At 43.0% G+C, this 18,421-nt stretch overlaps 3 protein-coding genes across 5 annotated transcripts; 1 reads left to right on the top strand and 2 right to left on the bottom strand.

Moving 5' to 3' along the window:
- Positions 1-997: 997 nt before the first annotated feature.
- Positions 998-4,651, bottom strand: f2rl1.1 (coagulation factor II (thrombin) receptor-like 1, tandem duplicate 1). 2 transcript variants are annotated; one of them, XM_061698653.1, is made up of 2 exons: positions 4,452-4,651; positions 998-2,689 (listed from the first exon to the last, which is right to left on the bottom strand). In XM_061698653.1, exons 1-2 carry the CDS (start codon positions 4,528-4,530, stop codon positions 1,623-1,625), a joined length of 1,146 nt encoding a protein of 381 aa, XP_061554637.1. In that variant the 5' UTR covers positions 4,531-4,651; the 3' UTR covers positions 998-1,622. The 2 variants fall into 2 exon arrangements, with proteins under 2 accessions (XP_061554637.1, XP_061554638.1); XM_061698654.1 differs by having other exon boundaries at positions 998-2,686.
- Positions 4,652-5,306: 655 nt separating this feature from the next.
- LOC133413813 (proteinase-activated receptor 1-like) lies at positions 5,307-8,762 on the bottom strand. Its single transcript, XM_061698648.1, has 2 exons — positions 8,361-8,762; positions 5,307-7,159 (listed from the first exon to the last, which is right to left on the bottom strand). The coding sequence occupies exons 1-2, from the start codon at positions 8,437-8,439 to the stop codon at positions 5,904-5,906; spliced, it is 1,335 nt and encodes a 444-aa protein (XP_061554632.1). The 5' UTR covers positions 8,440-8,762; the 3' UTR covers positions 5,307-5,903.
- Positions 8,763-11,273: 2,511 nt separating this feature from the next.
- On the top strand, positions 11,274-14,721 carry LOC133413818 (proteinase-activated receptor 3-like). Of its 2 annotated transcripts, none has more exons than XM_061698657.1 (2): positions 11,274-11,599; positions 12,845-14,721. In XM_061698657.1, exons 1-2 carry the CDS (start codon positions 11,508-11,510, stop codon positions 13,842-13,844), a joined length of 1,092 nt encoding a protein of 363 aa, XP_061554641.1. In that variant the 5' UTR covers positions 11,274-11,507; the 3' UTR covers positions 13,845-14,721. The 2 variants fall into 2 exon arrangements, with proteins under 2 accessions (XP_061554641.1, XP_061554639.1); XM_061698655.1 differs by having other exon boundaries at positions 11,519-11,599; positions 12,787-14,721.
- Positions 14,722-18,421: the final 3,700 nt, after the last annotated feature.

Raw genomic sequence — 18,421 nt, 5'->3', positions numbered from 1 at the left:
TCGAAGCTCGCCGACCACGCCCCGAGACTATCTGGATGTGGCGGCTTGCTGACGTCATCAGCGACTCGCCGAGCCGGTTGTTCCATTTGATGACGTCACAAGGGAACGATATAAATATAAATTGGGGACCCACGGGATATTTAACTAGTTTGTTTATATTTGATTCTTGAAGTTTGTATAATTAATTTATACAAGATATGAATGCTTTCCATCATTTTACTTCATTTATAGATTATGTTCAATCAAGTATATTTGTATTTAGTATTTTTCAAATGAAAAAAAAAAAATTACATTTCCACAACGTGCTTAAACTCATAACTAAATTATTGCTTTCCATCTTTCTGTAAATTATGCATTACAATTATTATTACAAAATTAATTCTGTTTAGCTAAATCTTTCAAATTAATTCTTTTTCTGTAAAGGACGTCTTCTAATTATGAAAAAATTATAAACTTTGTATAATGTTATTGTAGGGGTAATTTTTAATAAACAATTATAAAAAATCTAATTTAGCAAGATTAAAATTTCATAAATACAAAAACCTCATTTACTTTGAGTACTTTAAATATATATATGTATATACAATATATAAACACCTGTAGTAAAAATTAATAATGTATACTACTAGAGACAGTACAATTTTACATATTTTTAAACTACAATTTATTTCATATAACATAGTGCAAAATTTCAACAACAACAACAAAAAGACACGGCTGCAATGCTTTACGCAGTTATCATAAAAAACAAACCAAAAAAATGTCAGTGTTACGATGTGCATCTTGCTCGCCCTCCCTTAACCGTTTTAGAGTCTCTGTCGGTTATGGAGGTCGTCAGACTGATATTCACACAAAAACAAACGCAAAGTGGCTTTATTACACATGCCAACTCCAACACCAATGAAAAACATGGCGGCCCTGAAGGGTCCATAAGGCTCAGAACTGTGTAGACACGAAGACTTGACACACTAAAAGACTGAAGAATAAAAACTGAAGACAACGTTGCAAGTGTTTATTTAAAAAAATTAATAATAATTAAAAAAAATGCAAACATCTATCCATTTTATAGGCCTCTTGTTGTCATTGAGGTCATGCGTGACTTTGGGCCAGAGGCGGGGTAAAACCTGGTCTGGTTGCTAGCAAATCAAAAGGGAATCCATAGACCATTTACACTCACATTCACACGTACATACAATTTAGTGTCTTTCATGAAGCTAACATATGTACTTGTGGAAAGTGGGAGGAAACTGGATTATCTGGAGAAAACCTTAAGCATGTAATCATTGTGCTTGTGAAAGGAGTTACACTGAGGAGCGGGAGGATACACCATGGACTGGTCGCCATCCAATCACATGGCACACGCTCTATCCACACACAAGACCATTCACACCCAATAACAAGTAAAAGTCTTGAATGAACCTAACATTCAGTTTTTGGCATGTGGACGGAGACTGGACGATCCAGAGCAGAACTTAAACATGTATTCATTGTGCTTGTGAGAGGAGCTACACAGAGGAGCGAGAGGATATGGACTGGTCGTCACGCTCACACCTACGGACACGCAAACTCAAGTTAACTATGGAGGCAGGCGTGCTAACCAACCACTCGTCCTTTTGCGCTGGCTAGCACTGCGAGCTGCCCGTGTTTTCGCCAGAGTCGGACGTGTACGTGTTGCTCTTCTTGGAGAACTTGAGCGCGCTGAAGGACACGCGCATCCTTTCCACGGTCCTCTGGCTACGGCAGAGGAAGGTGTTTTTGACGTGCTGGCGGAAATCGTCAGAGATGTAGTAGTAGACGAAAGGGTCGATGCAGCTGTTGAGGCTGGCCAGGCATAGCGTGGTGATGTAGAAGCCGTAGAGGTTGTTCGGCGCCTCATTCAGGAGCAGCGCGTAGTGCACCAGGAGCATGATGTTGCTGGGTGCGAAGCACACCATGAACATCAATAGCACGATGACGATCAGCACCACAGCCTTGCGGCGCTTCTTGGCCACGCCGGGGTCCGCCTTCATGCTGCTGCGGAGCGCCCGCAGCATCAGCGCGTAGGAGACGGCGCACACGGCGGCGGGCCCCACGAAGCCCGCCGTACCCATGGTGAGGAAGTAGCCCGCCGCAATCTTCTTTTGGGAGGGCCGGGTGACGTCGTGGCAGGTGAGGATGCCCAGGTTGACCACACGCACCCGTTGATCGTAAAGGTAGAGCGGCACGGTGAGGAGCCACACCGTCGTCCAGATGGCCGCCGAAACCGCGTAGGCTACTGTGTTCTCAGGCCAGCGCTGCGCGAGCGGGTGCACCACGGCCCAGTAGCGCTGCACACTGATGCAGGCGATGAAGGCCATGGAGCAGTACATGTTCGCGTAGAAGAAGCCCACCAAGACCTTGCACACCCCTTCACCGTACGTCCAGTCGTTGTCGTTGAAGTGGTAGGCGATCTTTAGCGGCGTCCAGATGACGAAGAGCAGGTCGGCCAGAGCCAGGTTGGCCATGTAGATGGACGACGGGTGCTTCTTCTTGGTGCGGAACAGGAATACCCAGACGGCCATGCCGTTGGCGGGCAAGCCCACCACAAGCACCACGATGTAGACGACCGGCAGGAAGACGGTGGTGAGGCCGCTGCTCAGGACCGACTTTGCCTGCTGGCCCACCCAAATCCCGTCGGGGGTCTCGGTACCGGTGAAGCCTCGCAAGTCTTCTGAGGGGGGGGATACAGAGGAAGTCGCTGGGTTTTTAAAAGCAAACAAAATGGCGGCGCACCAACCAATGCCTTACTTTCCTGTGAATTACCTCACAATTAGTTGGACAAGCGCTCTTTCTGAAAACTTCTTCACATCTGTGTTGAATGGAATCTACCTTTGAACTGGTAATCCAGCCCAGGACATTTGGACTACATTCCAAAATTCCTTTTGGCTTTCCTGGGAATTACTGAACTAATAATTTGTCTGATAAGCACTGCTGTTCCGGAGAGCTGCTTCACATCCGTATTGCATGGATTACATCAACTTTTAGCACCTAATCGCTGTTCCAGTCAAAGGCCTTTTGACTGCAGTGAATCTCCGCTATTTATGGGGGATAGGGACCGAGCCCTGTCAGGAATTGCGACTAACTGACACCCCCGCTTAAAAGGGGAATGGAATTGCGCAAGGATGCCACAAGAAAACTAAAACAAAGCACAAACCTCATGCATCTAGCATGTACACGATCATGAACCCATGTTACATAAAAAAAGTGAATTCAGGTGTTATATTATTCGACACCAACAAACCACCTTCACCCGAGGCTCATCCATAGCATTTGCTAGCATACTAGGGCGAACAAGACGTGCAAACAAATATGCGAACAAAGCATTTACACAAATGCTAAGTCAGTAAACTCACCTTTTGGCATTCACGCACAATAACTCATGTTAGTGAGTACAGGTAAATTGTAACGGCAAATTAAATGGCACGGGCTATTAGTTGCGGCATTGGGAAAGTGGCGCAAAAAAAAAATAAAAAATAAAAAATAAAAATAAAAAGTTTCAGTTTCACGTTTGAGGTATATTCAAGAACTGCAAACAAGACACCTCAAACGCAGACGAAAAAAAAATATGAATGATTTAAACCTAACAACAACACCAATATTGCACCAGAAGCCGCCAAAATAATACTTTTATTGCTTTGGTGTGAGCACAAAAACTGTGAATAAACGAACAAAAAAAGGGAATCTGTGAATTTGCGACACACAATAAAAACATTTTTCTTTCTGGCAAATTCCTGAACTAATATTTTGCTGTAAAAGCACGGTTTCTGAGAGTTGCATCACATCATGTGTTGAATGGAGTGACCCAGTGAATTGTTGTCCCAGCTGAGGGTGCTGGACTACATTCCATAAGTCCATGTTGCATTCCTGTGGCTCACTTAACTAATAATTAGGAAGCACCATTTCCGAAACTGCTTCACCTTTGTGTTGCACTGAATCCAGCAATCCAGCAACGTCTTGCTCATGTAAACGATCTTCCAACCCAAGACCATTCGTCCAATACTACTAGTACTTGTTGAATTCCAGTGAATCACCTAATTAATATTCGGCCTTCCGCACACTGCTTCTCATCTGTGTTGCACGGAGGTCGTGATTTCAACATCAGTGGTTGTCAGCCGCATTTGTTTGTTTACACCAACTTATTCTAATGAGGCACTTCCCCTAATGGAAACAAGCCGGAAGTACACTCACGTCAAAGCAGAGCGCCACTTCATGTCACGTGACGGCACTTAAAAACTGCACTTTCAACGTGCAATTATTCACACCCCCGACAATAAAACGCACCCTACTTATACAAGACATACTGTATTACATGTTGTGAGTAAATACATAAAGGCTACATGTAACTTCTACTTTTACGTTTTTCGGACCACAACAACAACAGCAGCAGCAGCAAAAGTTGAACCGCCCGAAAAAGGTCAATAAAACGAACTCACCTGTGTCACACAAGCAGGTGTGTACACAACGAAGGAGAACGACGGCAAGTACACGAAGAAGTCCACGCCACGCAGTCATGGTAAAGTCGTATTTTAAGCTTGTTTTGTGAAATAAAAGAACAACGACGACGTCGCGTTGGGGGAGGTGTGGTAGCCGGGCGTGGCTCCTTGCGGGTGCTTAATCTCCGCCCGGCTCGGAGCTGGCCTTCACACCTTGGTGACGTCAGTGTCACATGACCACGCGGAGCCAATTGAGGCCGTTACATTTCTAATTAATAATAATAATAATAATAATGATAGTTCGTGTGACACTGACAACAATTCTATACTTTATATTACTTTATATATACTTTATATTCTATACTACTGTATATATATATATATATTTATATATATATATATATATATATATATATATATATATATTCTGTAAATTGACTGTCTGTTGTACTAGAGCGGCTCCAACTACCGGAGACAAATTCCTTGTGTGTTTTGGACACACTTGGCAAATAAAGATGATTCTGATTCTGATATATATATATATATATATATATATATATATACTATATATATCGTGATAATCCAAAATGTCACTTCATTTCACAGCTAAAATGAAAAATACAAAAACATATGTACTGTTATTGTCATACATATAATTATAGTCGCGGTATATAATATTATAAAATAAAACAACTCTACAAAATTGAAAACATAAATAGAGTTTGTTGACAATTGTGGCCAAAACCTTTCGTCTGGCGTCATCTAGTGGATAATTTTAAGAGTTTACTGGCCGAGGGACATGTAATACTCATGATGGTCAACAGGGGGTAGCAAAAGCACTGACAACATCAAAAGCCTGCTTGACTTATCTTTGCGGGATAAGGGTGTTTATTATTCCCAAAGAGGGTAAAAAAAAGTGGGTTCAAACGTGTTTATTTAGCAAAGAAAGTGTAATGTATGATATCAGTAAAGAAAGTGAGCAAATATTACACGCAACACGTACAAATATTGACCTCGCTAAACATTACAATGTAACAGTTTAAATAGTTTTACAGTGCAAAACGAAAAGTCCTCCTTCATTGTGTTTAAACGCTTGATATTATTTCACATTTTTTGTGGTAAAAACAAAGAAAACAATATTTGTGAGAATTTGCTCAAATATGTGCTTTCCACCAAAATGAATCAAAGAAGGTTCTTGTGAACGATTTTAGATGGCGGTACAAAAAAAGACCGACACTATTCGCAATGATAACGCCAACGGGTTAAATTCCTGCAATCCAATCTAAAATGTTTCCCTCTGCAGACACCACCCAAAAAGTTCCTGAAGTTCCTGAAATCTTTTGGGAGGGTTGCTCGATTAGCTAAATTTAGACCCCTTTTGAAAAATTCCTGGGGAAAGTTCATGTGGTAGAAATGCACTCAAGTCAGTTTGGTTAGTGTTTTTGGATGTGGTCAGACCAGAAGTTTCTTGTAGTGGCCGCGGTGACTCCCTTGCAACGAATCCTTTTGAGCAAACGAGACGTTTTGCTCTGAGCATTCCATGCGGCCGGACCTCAGGATGATCCTGGTGCTGGACCTGTACGAGTCCGACGAGCTGGCGCTGAAGCTCTCGGCCATCTTCTGACACCTGAGCGCCCCGGCGAGCTCTCGCTGGCACTGGGACGAGCCAAAGCAGTAGAGAAGCGGGTCCAGAAGACAGTTGAGGCTCCCCAAACACAAGAAGACCAGGTAGGCCACGTACGAGCCCTCGGGCGCGTCGCGGGCCTGGTTCAGCCCGTTATGGAGCTGCACGTAGTGGACTAGTAGCAGGCAGTTTGTGGGCGCAAAACACAACAAGAACATCACCAGCACCGTCAGCGCCATCACCAGAGCCCTGGTTCTCCGGCGGGAGCGTCCAGGAACGCCGCGAGGGGCCCGACTCAGGCACCAGATTACGCGGGTGTAAGACACGACGGTGACCAAAAGCGGGGCGACGAAGAGGGCGACGCACAGCGCGAGGAAGTATGCCCCGTAGAGTCCGACCACCTCGCCCACCGGCCGGACGTCGTGGCAGGTGGTGATGTCCAGCTCCTTCAGGCGGAACGTCTGCTCAGATACTAACAGGGGCACCGAGCCGGCTAGGGACACGACCCACATGGCGACGCAGGCAATGACGGCGTTGCGGGGTCTCCTCCACGCCAGCGAGTCGATGGGGTAGACCACGGCCAGGAGGCGGTCCACGCTGATGCAGGCCACCAGGAGCACTGAGCAGTACATGTTCCAGTAGAAGGCGGCGGTGACCACGCGGCACATGCACTCGCCGAACACCCAATCGTTCCCGGCGAAGTGGTACGCCGCCTTGAAGGGCAGCAGGGCGGCGAAGAGCAGGTCGGCGCACGCCAGGTTGAGCATGTAGATGGCCGCGGGCTTCTTGGGGCGGATGCGGCGCGAGAAGGCCAGGGCGGCGCAGGCGTTGACGGGCACGGCGAGCAGGCACACCACGGCGTAGAAAGACGGGATGATCAGCGTGGACAGGCGGCCCGTCAGGAAGCTGCGCACCTCCTCGGAAATGGGACCGGCGGTCACGTTGCTGACCCCCAAGTTGCCTGTGGACCTGGCGGTGCCGTTCACCCGAGGGTCCGCTTCGAGACCGAAGACATCCTCCAGTGTGAAGGGTTCGTCGGTGAAGGAGGTGTCGAAATAGGCGAACATTCTTCCTCTGGCGCTTTCTGGACACACAAGTCACGTGTTCATAATGTTGCGTTTTGTTGATTCGCAGGCTAGCATATGCTAACAAAATCAAAGCTAAGACCTGCTATTCCTTTAGCAAAAGTTTATATGTGTAATGTGTTTCTTTGAAAAGAAAATTTGTAACAGTACTTTATAAAAAAAAAAAATATATAGTAATGACAATCCAAGAGAAGTTCAGCGTTTAATTGTTTTTGACATTTTTTGCGTCAATTCAATGGACATTGTGCTGCTTCTTCTGTTGTGTGCACCTTGGCCACCTGGGGGCAGTGCAATACAAAGATAGCGACACACAGGAAGAAGCATTTCACAACTGACTCACTCAGTCAATAAGTAACATAAGACATTTTTTGGCAAATAGTATAGAGAATATTTGACTGAGAATTGTCATATTGTTCGTCTACACGTGTTGCTGCACCGATTGTGTTCCTCGCGTAAAAGTTTTGTAAGCTATTCGTTAGCCCGTTTCGAAAAACTCGTACTCGCGCTCGTATCTCAAGGCACCACCGTCCCATAAATTAAACAATGTGTCGTTTATTGACCTGCTTGTCGTTCGGACTCGTTCTGTTTAACACATGATCTTTGTTTGAGAAAAAACAAATATTTTTAATAATATGATTGATTATTCAACACTACTTTAATATACAAATTGCATTTCTTCAAACTGTCTTTGGTCATATTAGCAACAACTCCCTGTACAGTTCTACAATTACATTAAGAAACACCTTTTTAAATAAAAAGCTGTGTGACAGTGTCAATGAAAACTAAGTATTATCTTGACCTATTGATTAAAAATATATATATTTGTATCTATTATTGTAACGCGTTGCAATATTTTACATGAAAATATTTTTAAATCAAAGCCTCTGACAAAAGCGCTCCTTTCAAAATTCTAATTGAGAATAAAGTGAGGTCAATCCTTATTTGCCCCAAATTAAAAATACTCACGTTTGAAATCATTGTTATTGTGCATTATTATACAGGAAAGCGCTAGCTAGTTATACATTATCGAAGAAACAAACAAAACATCATAACGGTCTCCAAAACACAAGTGGTGACGTCATAACATCCGACGTTTATCAGGAATATAAAGATATTCACACATACGAAAATAGTTATCGTTTTTAAACGCCAAGTAACGTTGACGTGATTATTTTAGCATTAAAACAAAAATAAACTTACTGTTGTCGTGGGATGCCGATGCTGCGCATGCGCACACGGCAAGCAGCGGCAGCAGCGTGTGAAACGCTTTTGGAGACATTCCGCAGCTTGAAGAACAAAAAGACGAATGAAAGAATAAAACGTGTTTCGGCGAGCCTGTGAAGCGTCTCACACGCTCGGCGTCGGCGTAGTGTGCTGCCGCTGCTGCTCTTCTTTCGCAGAACTTTCTGCTGGTTCCGCCCACCCATAAAAGTGGGCCCCGGCTGCCGTCCAATCAGCGGCGAGAGCATCGACATTCTTGGGGCGCTGACGTCACCCTTCCCGTCGCCCCTGCAGCCGGATGAGAACCTAGACATCGGTCCAGCTCACCGAAAACACAAGAACAGCAGCAGCATTCCAAAAGTGTGCAAAAGAAAAGTTTTAATTCGATATGATTTAATTATATAATTATAGATAATATCTTTTTTTTTTTTTTTAAATCTGATTGAAATAAACTCCATACTTGTTTTGATGATTATGATGATGATTATTATTAATGGTAGTAGTAGCAGTAATAGTCGTCGTAGTACAAAATAATGATAATATCTAATATTAATAGTAGTACCCCTCCTGGAAGCCGCCACCTTATGGTGGTGGAGGGGTTTGTGTGTCCCAATGATCCGAGGAGCTAAGTTGTCTGGGGCTTCACGCCCCTGGTAGGGTCACCCATGGCAAACAAGTCCTAGGTGAGGGACCAGACCAAGCACGGCAAAAAGACCCCAATGATGAAAGATGTTAATGGGTTGAGGTTTCCCTTGCCCGGACGCGGGTCACCGGGGCCCCCCTCTGGAGCCAGGCCCGGAGGTGGGGCACGAAGGCGAGCGCCTGGTGGCCGGGCCTGCACCCGTGATCTCCGACTGCAGCGTCTGCAGTGATGCGGTCTTTGTATCGGTCCGTTGTGGTAAAGAAGGCGCTAAGATGAAAGGCGAAGCTTTCCATTGACCGGTCGATCTACGTTCCTACCCTCACCTATGGTCACGAGCTGTGGGTCGTGACCCGAAAGAACAAGATCCCGGATACAAGCGGTCGAAATGAGTTTCCAGGTTGTCCGGGCTCTCCCTTAGAGATAAGGTGAGAAGCTCGGTGATCCGGGAGGATCTCAGAGTCGAGCCGTCTTCATGAGCTAAAATTGTTTCCTGTTGTTGACCCGTCAGGAGTTATTTTGGGACCCCCGCAGTACAATAAATGTAAACAAACATTCTTCCCCTTGCTTCAAATAAGGAAGAATGCTCCCAATGCTGGGGGTCATCTTGTTTTGGTTGCCTTGACAAGCAGACGGTCGACACTCACTGGTTTAACATGACCTCCTACGTGTTTGACAAAGAAGAGACAGAAAAGAAAAGTCATGGGCTTAACCCCAACTAACTGGAACTCTAATATTACCCTAACTCTCATCCCTAATTTAAACACTGCGCTGCAAAAACTGGAACTTTACTGGTGATTGGCGCTGGACTCACACACACGCACACACTCACAGCTTCAGTCACAGGATGACTGCAATCAGCTATTTGTGGCATCCCGTGGTGAACATAAACATTTCGGCCCTCCTCTCGTCTCAACATTAGCAAGACCGCTGCTCACGTGTTTTACGTAAACAACTGGGAAAACATCAGCGTGATCTCTCGTTTGTTTGGCGAAGAGAGAAGTGTAGACAGCTGGAATGCGACATGGATCAACAGCGAGCTATGACGTCGGCACTTTTCTGTCCTCTGATTGGTTAAGTCAGAGCCAGCCAATTTTGGTACTGATTTGCTGACATTACATAATCAGCATCTCTGGTGAGTACGGTTTATTGGACTAAATGTTTTGTCATGTTTTTGTCATGGTTTTCGATAAACGTTGAATTTTAACTGCTCCAGATAATTAATGCGTGGCACATTTGCGTGCTGTTAATTATCATATATATATATATATATATATATATATATATATATATATATATATACATATATATATATATACATATATATACATATATATATATATATATATATATATATATATATTTATATATATATATATATATATATATATATATATATATTTTTTTTGTATCGTACTGATGGTTTCTATAATAGCAACATGATAATAGTGGTATTAAAGATCCTGTAAAGTGAATTCAGAAATGTGTTTCTAAATATATGTTTGAAGACAATAGCGGAAAACATTAAAAGACTGAGAACTATGTAGTACTGAATTATGGAGATATCGCGTTAAACTGTTTTAAATTATTTTGGGGTGTGGCTAAAATGGGAGCCAGTGACGAACATGGGCCACGGCATGTTAACTCGAGCGCCTTCGTTCACATCAGAGGTTATAAGGCGCAATTGCAACATGTAGTTAGCTAGCTAGCTCTGCCCGCACCCATCAAATCTTCCCGTCGAATAGTCGGCCGGCGTGGCCTCTTTAGAGCGCCTCGTTGTTGGCTGTGAGTGCACGCACGTCACGGAGAGTAAGGCCGAAGAGCGAGCAGAGGGGAATTTTGCACATGTGGACCACGATTTCGGGCTGGCATGGCCGCTTCGGAGTGCCTCGTTGTTGCAGTGTGGAAAAGCCCTGCGATGACCCGGTGGGATTTGTATTCCGGCCACCTGAGACTTTAATGGGATATAATTCCATGGCTCAAACACGAAGCCTCATTTTTTTTTTTTTTTTTTGTAATCATTCAAATTCTGCACGGTTGTTAACAACGGTCTTACCTGTGACGTGTCAAATCTGCATGTTTAGTTTAACTTTACACAGAGGTTGAAGGTCATTGAAGGCCCAGGTAGCAAATGCATTAAAAAAAAAAACCCAAAAAAACAGCGAGACAGGAGTGACGAAAGGGCTCGTGTTGAGACAAGCTTATCGTTTCCTGGCAGATATTTCCTCTGCGCGTAGTTAGTTATGACCTCACGTTAAGGGATCATATTTCGAGGCCAAAATCGGAGAAAATAAATATTCAGTCCGCAATTCAGGGGAAAAAACAGCAAGGTACGACATCCCCGGGTTGTGACCTTTGAGCATCATAAAACACGCTAAGGATCGCAAACAACTCTCACAGAGGCCAACCCACATGGAAGTTGTTTTTTTTGTTTCTTTTCTTCCCCCTCATAGAGTGAAGTGCACAAGACAGCCGAGTGGAGTTGCATGCGGGTCAAAGGCGCACAAAAACATGGGGAAATATTTTTTATTTTTGCTGGTTCTGGTGCTCTGGATAAGCGATACGCTCCAGAAGAAAGGTAGGAGATGATAAGATTGTCACGGGGACATCATTATTTATGGGTTATTTAACTTCTGTTTCACTTTTGGCACTGTTGTTTTGTCCAGGGTGTGTCTGACAAAGTCCCAATGTTTTTCCATTATGTTTTCACAGCTGAGCTTCCTAAGGATACTTTAGTACAGTAACTCCCACGCTAACATCATCCTCATGAGAATTTAGTAGGATTTGAGATTTGAAAAAAGTTAAATTAGCAGATGTCAACAAATCACTATTTGTGGGGGGTTACTGAATGAAATTGTTTTACCTTGTTACCAAGTGTGTTTTCTGGTCATGATATAATCACATGAGGATATTTTGACAAAATAATCCCTCAGCAAGGCCTTTGATATGCGATATGTGTCAATATGGTGTGTTGCAATAATAACAAAAAAAGTTAGCTAATTTTATTATATTTTCAAGAAACAATTATGTTTTATGGTCATTGGTATCAACACACGAGGTCATTTTCACAACTTAATTACTGCATTATGGGTATGATTTAAATTGGTTTGTTGAATTTTTTTTTTGCGACTAGTTTTTAACATTTTCAACCCCAAAAAAAGTTTTCTGGTAATTATTAAAATTAAATGAGGGTATAATATACAATAATACACTTACATATCTGTAAAGCCCTGATTAATATTTTTAATAAGAGGCATTTGTGAGCCCCACACATTTTTTGGGTCATTTTATTGTTATATGAGAGTATTTTGACGACTAAACTAATTAGTATGACTTATGAGTTGATATGACTTGTTGAAAATAATTTATTTTGACATTGTTTTTGACAATGACGATGACAACAAACAACCAAAAAAACAGCTTTGGGTCATTATGTCATCGTTTGAATATATTTTGACTATTTATTGATTTTTAAATGTTCTTGTTTTACAATGTTGTTGGGTTTTGACATTTCCAAGGATCATTATACATATATATATATTTTACATAAGACGATATTGTGACTAAATACTGATAGATCTGGAAAGGTTTGATTAAGGTATGAGTTAATATAGTTTGATGTTTTTTTTTATATAGTTGTTGGTTTTAGACTTTTTCAAGTAAGAAAAAAAAATTGTTTTTGGTCATGATATCATCATACAGTGAGCTAATATTATAATATTCTGGTTACACGACTGTGTAGCTAACGGAGAGTTTTTGTGGCAGGTAAAAACAAATTAAGCAATCAAGAGCAGAAGAACACATCTGAGGTTTTGCTTCCCAGAACTTTCAAAGGAGAACCGCAGACCCGCTTCTTCTCTCTGAACGGGACGCAGCTTCTCGCCTCCTCGCCTCCCAGACTCCGGTTGCTAAGCAACAGCACCGCGGGGTATCTGGACGGCCCGCTGAGCACCAAAATCCTCCCCGCCGCCTACTTGCTGGTCGTGGCCGTGGGGGTCCCGGCCAACGTGGCCATCCTGAGCGCGCTGGCCGCCAAGGTGCGCGCGGTGTCGTCGGCCGTCCTCTACAGCAGCCTGGCCGCCTCCGACCTCCTCCTGCTCGTCTCGCTCTTCTTCAAGGCCCACTACCATCTCCGCGGCAACCACTGGGTGCTGGGAGAGGGCGCCTGCCGGTTGGTGACGGCTTGTTTCTATGGCAACCTCTACTGCTCGGCCCACACGCTGGCCTGCATCAGCATCCAGCGCTACCTGGCCGTGGCGCACCCCTTCACGTACAAGCGGCTGCCCAAGCGCCGCTACGCCGCCTGGACGGCGGCGGCCGTGTGGGGGGTGTTCGTCGCCGCCGTCCTCCCCCACCTGTTGGTACAGCAGAGCTTTTGGATCCCCGAGCTGGGCCGCACCACCTGCCACGACGTGCTGCCGCTGGACCTCGGCTCCCACGTCTTCCTGCTCCGCTACAACCTCGTCCTGACGCTGGCGGGACTCCTGGGCCCGCTGGCGGTGACGGTTTTATGCTACGGGCGAATCATGTGCGAGCTGCGGCGATCGCATCTGGACTGGGCCGTCTACATGAAGGCCATTTCTCTGGTGTTCGCTATCTTCTTGGTGTGCTTCACGCCCGCCGGGGTGGTGCACTTCCTCCATTACGTGCAGCTTTTTGTGGACGGCACCGAGGGTTCCTACGTGGTCTTCAACGTGGCCGTGTGTCTGTGCTGCGTTCACGCCTGTTTGGACCCCTTCCTCTTTCTCCTCATGTCCAAATCTGCTGGATCCAGGTTGTACTACATCGCCTCGAAGCCAAGACGGCTCAGCATGTCCTCCTGACAAATTTGACCGATTGGGTATCTCCGTATGGTTTGGTTTTGTCACACACATACTGCATTTTCAAGTCATTGGTCATTCCATAATCATATGAGGGGACTTGGACAAAATAATTACGTAACATGGAAAGTCCTGGCCTTTAATATGAGCACAGTGCATTTAACAATCCGGTCCAATCGAAGCGGCTTCTCTCATTGCCTTTAAAAGCGACGCAATAGTAGTGCACGGAGACATCTCTATTTGCGGAGGACGACACAGCGATCTGTGCGTGACTGGAGTATTGCAAGTTGGCGGGTACCCTTATCAAATACAGAATGAGCTTGCAATATAAAGTCAATATGGTTTGTTGCAAAATGGATTTTTGATCGTGTTACTAGTTTTTTAACTGTTTGGTTTCTTGATACTGGTCAAGGTGAACCTCCACGAAAACCCTTTGACGTTCACGAATGTTTGCACTTTTGATTCATATTTGAAACCATGCAATGTGACCCTGTGTAGGTTTGTACGGTATGAGCAGGACCCTCATACAAGTACATCATAAGAAAGCTTTATGTAGCCACAAAGATGTCAATGAACTTTTTCGTTCACAATTTCTTTCACCTACGTTGAAGTTTGCAGGCAAAAAAAAGTCTTGACGAATGTTAGCAGTGTTTTATTTTTTGCATGTTAATACAGCTAATATAAGTCTATGAGACAAACACATTTTACAGTATTTGCTATCTCCTCTCCTCTCTCATGGAAGAGGAATTTCCTGGACTTCCTGCGAGAGGAAGCAGTGAGACACGCCCGCAATCACAAAAACCCAGGGCGGCACGACTGGGAATAAAATGAAGTCATGCTCGTCCACTTGTGTAACTTGGCTCTATTTAAATAAAGTTTAGTTTTGTTTGCACTTGATGTGTGTCATCTGTCGTTTATTTCTTATTTCTTAGATCCTGTCCCACTGAAATCAAGCAAAGTTGCCACAACAGAGTAGTATAAGGAATTAGATAATAAGTATGTATAATTTTTCTAATGTCAACAATGGCACCTTGACGCCGAATTAACCAATCACACACAACGGAATTTTACTTGGGGTTAATTAGAAGCACTTTAAATGGTAGCAGGTGTGCGTCCCATTTAACATGTGCTTGAATGTGATTGGTTAATTCCGACCAAAGCCATGCCCCCCAGCTACAAGAGGGTGTGCACACTTGTGCAACCACATTGTATTGTGCCGTAATTGAGTTGTGAAATTCTGTCAATAGCGCCACCTGCTGGTGCGTGCACGTTTAAAAACAACAAAAGAAGCTGTTGAGTTCAAATGAGACATTTTATGAAGACACCAGCGATCCATCTTCACACGCCAGTAACCACATACACTTTTTTTTTTTTTTTTTTTTTTTTTGAATCAAAATAAGTCATCCAGGCATCACATGGGACATCTTTGCGACATCGACACGACAGCACGTCGCCACTAATGACGACGAAGAGGAAGGAAGAAAAGATTAAAGACAACAAGAATGAAGGACATTTTTTCTTTTTCTTTTGCGTCAAACATGCAGGTTTTGGCATTTGGAAATTTAACGAGTGAGACATCAGTAAACGATATGTCGGGAAAATTACGTCACATATTTTCAAGCGGGATTCGGTTCGTGAGGAATTTCATAAGGGAAGGAAAATTGCAAAATGTCACCTAATGTAATACAAAAGGACAGTTTGAGAATTTTAGCTAGCTGCGTTCTGTGCCTCATTCAAACTTGTTTTTAGTTGGATTTCACATTGAGGGATTTCAATTAGTGCAATAAAATAAATACAATTAAAACAATATTAATTAAAAACAAAATGTGTTACATTTTTTTGTAGCTGTAAGATTCAAGATTATTTTTAAATAAACAAGCTCAGAATTTTTCCTGTTCAACTCACTGTAATTTTAGAAGTAGAAGGTCGAAGAGGGTCTTTAATGCTAAACATGATTAATATTGTGATGAAATTTGGCAGGGTTGTCTATCACGAGTCGACACAGCAGGTCTGCCATTTTGGTTCGAAGCGACCATTTTAAGGTTAGTTGAGCCTTCACAGACAAACTCCTCTTTGAGATTTTGTTCAATTGCTACCAAATTTGAACGCAGCACGGCAATACAGCCAAACGTGTTGAAATATTTTACAAAAAATAAGTCTCGCCACGATAACCTGTCTTACAACGCACTATACAATGGAAGACAAGATGACGTGCGCCCAATAATTACGACTAGGCTACATTCAGCATACTGGAGTTGTATTTTTAATCGTTTGTTTGGTTTAATCGTTAGTTTGGTTGATTGCTTGTTATTTCTTTCTTTGCTGGTCCGTCGAAATATATATAGATATATTTTACATGAAACAGGTCCGTGGTGCAAAAAAGGTTGCACTGTGCTGAAAATGTTTCGATGATGTCATCGATTAATCGACTTCCGACTCGACTTTTATCATATTGTATCCGTCCATCCATTTTCTGAGCCGCTTCTCCTCACGAGGGTCGCGGGGGTGCCGGAGCCTATCCCAGCTGTCATCGGGCAGGAGGCGGGGTACACCCTGAACTGGTCGCCAGCCAATCGCAGGGCACGTAGAAACAGACAACCATTCGCACTCACACCTACGGGCAATTTAGAGTCCCCAATTAATGCATGTTTTTGGGATGTGGGAGGAAACCGGAGTGCCCGGAGAAAACCCACGCAGGCACGGGGAGAACATGCAAACTCCACACAGGCGGGACCGGGGATTGAACCCGGGTCCTCAGAACTGTGAGGCTGACGCTCTAACCAGTCGTCCACCTTGCCGCCTTTTATCATATTATAGTCGACTACAAAAAAAAAGTGAAATCAATCGTTCAAACCGTACTCGAGTGATGGACGACGCTAAATTGTGAGTCATTTGAGTTTTACGAAAAACTAAATAGGAGAGTTTCCATGTTTTCCCCAAACGTTATAAGGGTTAGTTCTTATGAACAACAGAAAGTAGTAATGTCAGGCCTGTTCCCACATCGTTCCACGGTAAAAGCTTTAACAAAGTCAAACACCTGTTGTACAATTTATGATTTGGCCAACACTTTCAAGAATTTTTATTTTTTTTTTAAATACACCTGTCTCACAAAAAGCTTGAACTGCTGTCATGCTTTGTTTCTGGGGGGGTTAAAGCAATGTATGGAGGCGATAAGATGAATATCGTAGATAAAGCGTCTATGCTACATCACAAGATGTTGAAGCAACGTTGGCGCCTTTTAAAAGTCGTCCGCGCAGGAGGTACGACAGAGCAGCAAAAGCTCCCAGCAACATTTGAGAAGAGAGAGAGACATCGAGAGAGAGAGAGAGAGAGAGAGAGAGAGAGAGAGAGAGGCGCCAGATTGGAGAAAAAGGCCTTTTGAGTTTTGCTTTATAAGGAGGAGAAGACGAGGAAAGAGACGCGAGCGGGGAAGCGACGCGAAGAGCGAGGGGTCTTTGAACACAACGCACGCGAGGAGGAGGAGACGGCGTGTAAAAAGCAGAAAATGTAAACTTGTTGTTAGGCCACTTGAGAAATGGCCTCTCCTTTTATCTTGGACTTTAGGAGTATTCCCGCCGAAAAAAAGCTTCACGGGTCGTGTTGGAATGTCGACGGCATGTGATTGAGGAGACAAATTTAGGAGGAAAAGTTAAGCATTACGTAGCGGTGGTGTTTTACAGCGACATCAGCATCGCTCGATGCGCAGGAAAACAGGCGGGAAGGCCAAGATTTTGTATCGAAAAGGCGAGATTGAGATCAAAAACGCCCAATTTGGCGATTAATATGCTGAATTTTGCTATTCAAATGCTAGCTTTTGCAATGAAACCAACATTTTGCAGTGAAAATACAAGATTTTGTTAAAAATTTTACATTTTCGAACAAAATGCTGGATTCCGCAGTGAAAATGGTACCTTTTGCAATGAAAATACCAAATTTTGCTGCTAAAATTCTGTATTATGTAATAAAAACACTCGCCTTTTCAACGATAATGCTAGATTTTTCGATGAAAGCGCTAGCTTGGTCCATGGAAATGCTAGCTTTTGTGATGAAAATGTTAGTGTTCACAATGGAAAAAAAACGTTTTTCATCCAACATATTTTGTGATGGAAACTCTCGATTTCGCAATGAAAATGCATAATTATGCTCATAAAATACTAGATGGTGCAATGACAAATTTTGCAACAAAAAAAGCAGAATCTTGCAATGGAACAGATTTTTTCAAATAAAATGCAAAATATTGTACAGAAATGCAAAATTCTAAAACAAAATGAGATTCTGAAAAAATACAAATAACTAAAAATGTAATTACAAATATCTACATTATCTCTGTGCACAGAAAATGCCTGACTAAATTATTTTAGGGAAAAATATCATAGATTGTAAAAAATAAATCAAATAAATGTAATTAAAAAACTAATATTTTATTTAGAAAAATAGTGTCACGGTTCAATGTAAAGCAAATACTGTATCTCCAAATTTTGTTTTTCTTTAAATTAAAATGTAAAACAATTCCCCAAAATTATTATTTTTTTTCTCATAGAAGGAAAAACAAACAAAACACTTGGAGATAATTGCTTTTA

The sequence above is a fragment of the Phycodurus eques genome, chromosome 15 (assembly GCF_024500275.1).
Source record: "Phycodurus eques isolate BA_2022a chromosome 15, UOR_Pequ_1.1, whole genome shotgun sequence".
Classification (NCBI taxonomy): Eukaryota; Metazoa; Chordata; class Actinopteri; order Syngnathiformes; family Syngnathidae; genus Phycodurus; species Phycodurus eques.
The sequence above is the reverse complement of the archived record's forward strand: the minus strand, read 5'-3'. Positions and strand labels throughout refer to the sequence as shown.